General features: G+C 33.7%; 1 protein-coding gene across 1 annotated transcript in view; it reads right to left on the bottom strand.

Moving 5' to 3' along the window:
• Window positions 1-6,309, bottom strand: part of LOC116341105 (ankyrin-3-like) — a 7,313-nt gene extending 1,004 nt beyond the window's left edge. Inside the window, exons 1-20 of the mRNA XM_031767974.1 lie at window positions 5,971-6,309; window positions 5,461-5,559; window positions 5,291-5,389; window positions 5,121-5,219; window positions 4,951-5,049; window positions 4,565-4,663; window positions 4,394-4,492; window positions 4,196-4,297; window positions 4,034-4,132; window positions 3,559-3,663; window positions 3,387-3,485; window positions 3,232-3,330; window positions 2,633-2,728; window positions 2,470-2,526; window positions 2,037-2,380; window positions 1,516-1,618; window positions 1,263-1,438; window positions 1,120-1,197; window positions 878-908; window positions 446-678 (exon numbers count right to left, since the gene is read on the bottom strand). Of these exons, the coding sequence (XP_031623834.1) occupies window positions 446-678; window positions 878-908; window positions 1,120-1,197; window positions 1,263-1,438; window positions 1,516-1,618; window positions 2,037-2,380; window positions 2,470-2,526; window positions 2,633-2,728; window positions 3,232-3,330; window positions 3,387-3,485; window positions 3,559-3,663; window positions 4,034-4,132; window positions 4,196-4,297; window positions 4,394-4,492; window positions 4,565-4,663; window positions 4,951-5,049; window positions 5,121-5,219; window positions 5,291-5,389; window positions 5,461-5,559; window positions 5,971-6,088 (2,334 nt within the window). The 5' untranslated portion in view covers window positions 6,089-6,309. The remainder of the gene's footprint in view (window positions 1-445; window positions 679-877; window positions 909-1,119; window positions 1,198-1,262; window positions 1,439-1,515; window positions 1,619-2,036; window positions 2,381-2,469; window positions 2,527-2,632; window positions 2,729-3,231; window positions 3,331-3,386; window positions 3,486-3,558; window positions 3,664-4,033; window positions 4,133-4,195; window positions 4,298-4,393; window positions 4,493-4,564; window positions 4,664-4,950; window positions 5,050-5,120; window positions 5,220-5,290; window positions 5,390-5,460; window positions 5,560-5,970) is intronic.
• Window positions 6,310-8,370: the final 2,061 nt, after the last annotated feature.

Genomic DNA, 8,370 nt, shown 5'->3' with positions numbered 1-8,370 from the left:
TCTACTACTACTGTTTTGTGTCTTTATTATTTAATATCAACCGGCTAAGCCTATGAAGAGACAAAATGCGAATTCCCCTCATTTTTGTTGAACTCAATTTAGTTACAATGAATTGAATCGAAAAAGAGAAAAAAAACAACAACAGTAACATAGCTACATAGATCTGTTGACCAGTGAGATACGAATAACAATGGAATGAAAGAATGAAGAAAGCGTATATGTGTATGTATGCATCAGCACGCATAGATATACAGCTCTGTGTGGCCGTGCTATTGTTGTTGTTTTTTCTCTTTTTCATTTCAATGCTACAGAATTAAATTCAGTTTTTCGATCTAATTCGAACTAATGTGAGGTGGCGCTGATCAGCTGCGTTCACATAAAAAAGTTCCCAATCTCATATACGCCAACCCCGCTTGTTTAATATTGAATAATAAAACCACTTTACAATGCCATCCTTCTTTCGATAATATCCTTTCTTGGAAAAATCTCGTGCCAATCCGAAATCACAAATCTTGACTACGTTGTTGGTACACAGCAAAATATTTCTCGCTGCTAAATCTCGATGTAGAATATTACAAGAAATCAAATATTGCATTCCTTGCGCCACTTGAAATGACCAGGAAAGTAAATCAGACATTGAAATTGAATGGATCTTTATATATTCGCTTTTAGGTGGATCTAGAAAAAGAAAAAAAAATCGATAAACTATTGACGGTCACAAGTACATACGTCTACGTTCGCTAGACTTTCGTAAACATTTTAGTAGCGAGATTGGAGAATATCGTATAATTGTTCATCATGCGATTTAAGTAATAATTATTCCATAGACTTGCATTTTTATATTTCATATTATAAAAATGTAAATTTTTTGACTTACCTCTGTTTGGATAGTCTTGGCAGACTAAAAACTTGAATAAAAAAAATTAATTAGAATGATGTTTTGAACTTGATTATTGGCCCAAGACCTTATTAATCATGACTAATTTTCTTGAGCAAGTAAACCAAATCAAAATTAATATTATTTTCTTAAGTGATAAATAGTCACTTGCCTAGTGATAAAGGTTATTCCTACTTGATCGAGAAAATTAGTCATGAATCATAATCTGTTATCATGACTACCAATTCGTCTGACTCTGAGTCTTGGTTTTGTTCAGCACTATACAAAGAATTAGTGGGAGATTGGTCATTTTCTTTGAACTGAAAAGATTATCAACGAAATTGTTTTAAAAGGATATACTCGATATTAGGATCGTAGAACTTACTTCTTGATCTTGTTCATCATCACATTTGTGGTCAGTTGATTGTTCTTCATTCGTTATAATTGAATCAATTGTATCATTTTCATGATTAATTTGATAGATGAAACGTTTACGATTTTTTCTCAATAAATCCCTAATATTGCCGTAATCACAGTGTTCAACAATAATCATCACTTCATCTATAAAAATGTGGAGAGAATGTTGAATAAATGTTTATTTTTGAAATTTATTCTTAAAATGAAAGTGATTTATTTACTTTGTGCAATATTCTCGGTGACAGTTCCAAGTAAATTCACCACATTCAAATGCTGACTCAAATGCATTAGGATTTTCATTTCAGAAACTAATGCCTTCATTACCTGTAGTAAGAATGGATTATTTATGGAAAAAGGTTAAGTAATGAAATTCTATATAATTTTTGATTTAAGCCAGAGCATGAATTTGTCACTCAGGAAGAGCGCGCTTCCTGGCAGCCGCTCCTAGCTTTGAATGTGTTGGTGTGACTAATGTTGTTTGTATTAGTGTGTGCTGTATACTAATATGAAGTCAGAAGCGGCTCCTGACAAGTACACTACGCTCTTCTGAGGCGCTGCGCTCCACTTAGCAGACACGTTCTTCACAAGTGCGATTTAAGGGACGGGGCATTATTTTAAAAGAATGAACAAATTGAGTTTGAAAATGAATTCAATTCTGCGACACAGAATTGGGGAAGTTCCCAAGAAGCAACATTGGGGTTCTTTTGAACAAATCGATATGTTTCTATTCAATCAAACTTACTTCCTCATCGGGCGAATTATCTTTGAACATCTTGACGGCAACTTTGATTTCTTCCTCATTAGATAAGATTCCACGAGCAAATCCTTCGTGGACAACACCAAACTCACCAGCACCAAGCACCCTTCCGAGTTTAAGCTTTTCTTTGGGAAATTCAAACTCTTTTTTATATGGCAAAAGATGGGCCTGGTCATTCAGTGCATGATCTAGTTTGATTTTCTTTTCATTTCCTTGAAGCAGTTTTTCAAAACGATGGCTTCTCTTTCGTTCACGTAGAAAATAAATTAGTATTATCACAACAAGAACTATCAAACTAAATCCGACTGCTATTGAAATTGGAATTAAGCCTATAAAAAGAGAAAGGTTTGAACTTAAGTAATAAATACTACTAAGAGATTAGATAAAATTAATAAAAGTAAAAAATGTATGAAGTCACCCTTTAGAGTATGAGCTTTCAGCGAATCAAGGTATTGTTGAATTACAGTCCATGTGACTGAAACATTAATACCAATTGATATAGTTTTTTTAAATTATTGAATCAAATTAAGTTAATTTAATTAAGTGGCTTATATATCAATGAATAACTTTGAAACTCTTACCATTTTTTGCCAAATCCACTGGCGTTTTTTCATCAATATTTCTTGCATCCACTGGTGCGCCATTTGAAATCAGAAAGATAGCTACTTCCGTTTGCCCTGGAATGTTTATTATTTAAATTTCGTTCAATTTTTAAGTCTTTTAATAGACAACATAGTCGAACTGTGTATCAATCAAATGGTCAAGGATAATTATGATCTCCAATCTCCAACATTTCACTTTTATTTTCGATCTCCTTCAAGTTACACATTTATTACCAACGCTCATTTTTTTTAACTCAATGTCGTGTTTCAGAATTTTTCATAGGAAGATTGGAGATACTAATTATTAAAGTGTAAGAACCATGGAGATTAACTAATTGTTACTGACATTTCTTAAGGTATTAAAGTAAAGCATTTATAGGATTTCACTATAGAATTTACAGTAGTAGCTGCAATATTTTTGACAGGAGTGTAAATCTTATCTAGACTTGGTTTGAAATAAAAGTTCTTTGTATTACAGGGAATTCTAATAAGCTACTAACACATGCCCTTAACTTGTGTGTGTTACCATTCAATTATCCATTCTTGTGCAACTAGTTTTCGATTATTTGTGCTCTTACCGTATTCTGTTGCGAAATGGAGCGGGGTCCATTTCAAAGTTGTTTCAGCGCTAACATTAGCCCCCTTTTCGACGAGAAATTTTACCACATTCACACTGCCTAAAACGTTAATCAAACATATAAAAATTGACAGGATTATCTGAACAATACATTACCATTTTTGGCAGCGAAGTGGAGTGGCGTTAATTTATCTTTAGTTTCTGCATTAACATCAACCTGTTTTGAAACCAGAAGCTCTACAATACCTAAAGCGCCTGGAAAGTTAATAGCCATAATTACTGATAATGAGAATAGTTTACAATTTAAATTATCTGGACTATTTATTACCGTTTTCTGCAGCCAAATGGAGCGGCATCGATTTATCTACGTCTGTTGCATTAACATCAGCCTTATTTTTGATAAGAATTTCAGCAATATCCCTATAATCTTGACCTGGAAGATTGATAAAATATAAATTGGAAATAAGTTTATGATTGGACTTCAGTGAAGTGAACCGGTTTGATGATTTCTCATTCAAACCGATTTCGAAGCGGGATCTCAAATTGGTTTCATTTGTGTGTTTAACAAAACGGAGCAAGCGGAACGTTGCAAAAATGGTTAAATTGTATGTATTGCGAACATACATTCACTGTGTGTGTACGTGATTAGTGATTCCTTGAATGTATGAGTGTACAATGGTGCTGCTATGCACACTATACAGCGCATCGCAGTTCAAACTATTTTCGGAACGTTCCGCTTGCAACAATGAAATCGTTTGGTTTCGTTTCACTTTTCTGCTAGACTTAATTGCTTCGACTGCTACCCGATTGTGCAACAAAATGGAGCGGCGTTTGTTTATTTTTATCTTCAGCATGAACAGAAGCTCCCCATGGGATGAGATATTCGGCCGCAAGTCCTTGACCTGAATGGATAATTAAATACTAAAATAAATGTTAAGTGTGTGTTAAATTGCTTCGACTGTTACCATATATTGCAGCTACATGGAGCGGTGTCCATTTGTCTATAGTTTCTGCATTGACATTCGCTGAATGCTTTGAGAATAATAATTGTACAATATCAAGGTGCCCTAGAGAATTAATCAATTAACGTTCGAAGGAATTTATAAATCGACTTGATTGTTTGTATGTATTTTATATATAAACATTTTGAACTATCGTATTACCATTTTGTACAGATATATGGAGAGGCGTCCATTTATGAATATTTTCTTCGTTAACATTGGCCTTATGCTCGATGAGAAGCCTGGCAATATCCGTTGTGCCTGGAATTTGAATCAAAACAATCTTCAATAAAAAAGAGAACCAGAGTTCGATTCGATTGTTTTTTCTATTACCATATTGTGCAGATACATGGAGAGGCGTCCATTTATATTCCATTTCTGCACTAATATTGGCGTTATGCTCGATGAGAAGCTTGGCAATATCCTTTGTGCCTGGAATATAATTCAAAGCAAACTTCATTAAAAAGAGCAAGCGTTCAGAAAGACATACATTTATGCGAGCAATTGAATGATGCTTGCATCATTTGATGCGCATCGGTTTTGCTGTCGCCATACATTCGGATCTTCGGCAGCGCACGAAGTGCTCCGAACGCACAACGAAAGCACTAGCGATGCGCATCAAATGATGCAAGCATCATTCAATTGCTCGCATAAATGTATGTCTTTCTGAACGCTTGAAAAAGAGGATCAAAGTTCAACGCGATTATTCTGACTATTACCATGTTTTGCAGATATATGGAGAGGCGTCCATTTTTCTTCCATTTCTGCACTAATATTGGCGTTATGCTCGATGAGAAGCTTGGCAATATCCAGTGTGCCTGGAATTTGAATCAAAACAACCTTCATTAAAAACGGAACCAGAGTTCGATTCGATTGTTTGGACTATTACCAGATTCTGCAGATATATGAAGAGATGTCGATTTTAATGCCCATTCTGCACTGATATTTGCCCCATGTTCGATGAGAAGATTGGCAATATCCGTTGTGCCTGGAATATTAATCAAGACAACCTTCATTAAAAAAGGAATTATAATTCGACTCGATTGTTTGTACTATTACCAAATTGTGCAGATACATGGAGAGGCGTCAATTGATCTACATCTTTTGCATTGACATTTGCTCCATGATCGATTAGAAGCTTGGCAATATCATTTGTGCCTGGAATTTGAATCAAAACAACCTTCATTAAAAAGGCAACCACAGTTCGACTCGATTGTTTTTTCTATTACCATATACTGCAGATACATGGAGTGGTGTAGATTTATATTTATCTTCTGCATTGACGTTTGCTCCATGATCGACGAGAAACTTGGCAATATCCGTTATGCCTGGAAAATAAATCAATCATTATAATTCAGTATAACAATCCTTATTAGTGCCAAATTCAATTTGCAATAACTTATGGATTATAACTAAAGTGAAGGTAGAAAACTCCTATATTTTAAGGTATTCTCGTACATACAAGACGGCTCTAGGGTACGGACACAAAACCTAGTAAAAACTAGTTTCATAGTTTACTGCTAATTTTGCTAATATTTTTCAATGTGAACGAACATTTTCTAGTTTTGTTATTAATTTCAAATTGGGTGTCGACACATTATTGAACCTAAATGTGAGGTTAATGCATACCTTAAAAACGCTGCGTGCCGAACATACCCATGGATGATTGCCATTGATTGGAGTTAATTGAATACTTAAATCCATTTTAATTATTATTGAACAATCTAACAAATAATTACCATTTCTTGCGGCTTCATGAAGCTCGGTCCATTTTTCATCTTCCTCCACTTTTGTGTTTGCACCTTGTTCAATTGAAATTGTAAGGCACACAAGTAATAAAATGAACGAATGCCGCATTTCTTCTCTGCCGCTGATTCAGCTGTTATTTTATATGTCTTTCTGATTTTAAATTTTTAAGTCCGAACACTGTATAATTGTTATTAAAAAACGCACAATCTTACAAACAGAATCAAATTGGACTATATTTGATCCATATAATATAACCATTCGTTAAGGTTTCTATTCTGAATGGAGTTCACTATGCTTGTGACGAACGTATCAATTGCTGACCTTTTCCATTTCTTCTCACATTTATAAAAGTGAGCATAAAATCTCGCATATGTATAAAATTTTATACGGTTTTATTTGCGTTTTTGTTTGTGTAAAATGGATTAAGAGATTTGTACATGAACTGAAAAGTTCAGTCTGGAAGTAAATATTGCATATTGGGTGAAAAAAATTGGGTTTTTCAATTTAATGAATTTTGCTACTATAATTCTTTTAATAATGATTGATGATGTCTTTTTCACTTAATTTTAATTCTTATTCACTATAAACTATAAATTTGTGTGTACACACAGAGTCGAAGAGAAACTCTGCTCTTGGCTGAAACGTATCGCCTACTGAGTAAGAGCTACTGCATAGGACAAACTAATATCTTAGCACAGTGTATGCACTGATTTTAAAAGAAATGTGAAACGTTTGGATTGATGTGGTTTTCTGAACGAAGTTTCCATAAAGGAAATGTGTATTCTGTCCATTGGTCGAATATTTATCAACTAAAAACTTGTGCTCCTCTATATGAATAAATACACACTGGAAATTATATCAGCATTATGACAAATTCAACTAAATCAGTGGCCGTCATCAGAAATAACGAAAACATTATGGTCCATTGTAATCGAATTACAAATGACAATTGAAAACACTGAGAATGAACATAGTCAGAACCCAAACATGCGGGTATCTTCCTATATTGTGAATATACTAAAAAGGCCGTTACACGCACATATGGGTACACTTTACTCAACCAAGGTTTATGTATATTAAACTAAGCAGCTGCTAGCAGAGAGAGCCTTTGTTGTTGTTATTTGGCAAGTTCCAAGCAACAAGAAGAATCATAAATAAGAATACAATTAAGTCAATTGTGTTTCACTTATCGTATACGAAATAAAATGTCTTACATCCGTAAGATGAACTTTTCCACAACATGCATTTATTACGTATCTTTTATCGTAAATATGAATCCATGAGAAAACTGAATCTGATATAAGTTTTGCGATACAAATAATTTTTGATAGACTTTTTAATGCCTGTATGATATCGTAATAATGTGAAAATTTGCAGATGTTATTTTTTTCACAAAAACTAACATTCTGAAAGCTTGAAGAAATTTGAATACAATTGAGTGGTACCTTCCATACAAAATTTTCGTTTATGAGCAAAAAATCTAAAAATTTGTTAGGGAGGAAATCTCTTCAAACCCTCGGAATGTTATTTTTGTGTGAAAAAAATAATCTTTGCAAAGTTTCAGCTCATTACGATATAATACAGGCATAGCTTTCATACAAAAATCCAATTTTTTTGAAATTTTTGTATGAAAAGTGTGTCGAAAGAAAAAATAAAATGTCTTACATCCGTAAGATGAACTTTTCCGCACCGTGATCCACACCATGCATTTATTACAAATCTTTTACTCAAAGAATTCACGAGAAAACTGAACCTGACATTAGTTTTAAGATACAAATAATTTTTGAAGCACTTTTCATACAAAAACTACTAAAAATGAGAATTTTTGTATCGCAGCCATGCCTATATGATATCGTAATTATGTGAAAATTTGCAGAGGTTATTTTTTCACAAAAGGCTGACATTCCGAAAGTTTGAAGAAATTTCAATGCATATTAAGGGTACTTCCCATACAACATTTCGTTTTTGAGCGAAAAATCCAAAATTTTGTTCGGGTGGTACCCCTAATATGCGTTGAAATGTTTTCAAACTCTCGAAATGGTATTTTTGTATGATAAAAATAACCTGTGCAAAGTTTGAGCTCATTACGATATCATACAGGCATGGCTTCCATACAAAAATCCAATTTTTTTGAAATTTTTGTATTAAAAGTGTGTCGAAAGTTACTTGTATCGCAAAACTAACGTCATATTCGGTTTTCTCGTACCCAAAAACCCTCCAATACACATTTTTGAGTGTTTAAGAATACATTAAATATCACTTTTGGAAGAAAAATTGAATTTTTCTCATGAATGGCCATAGGCATCACACCAGACATGACACTTCACTCTGTCAACCAAAGTGGCTCAAAATCTAATGGTTTCTATTCCTCGGCACCCCCAATCATCCTG

The sequence above is a fragment of the Contarinia nasturtii genome, unplaced genomic scaffold (genome assembly GCF_009176525.2).
Source record: "Contarinia nasturtii isolate CC-2019 unplaced genomic scaffold, AAFC_CNas_1.1 Cnas_scaffold_695, whole genome shotgun sequence".
Lineage (NCBI taxonomy): Eukaryota > Metazoa > Arthropoda > Insecta > Diptera > Cecidomyiidae > Contarinia > Contarinia nasturtii.
This window is presented reverse-complemented; position numbering and strand designations above follow the sequence as displayed.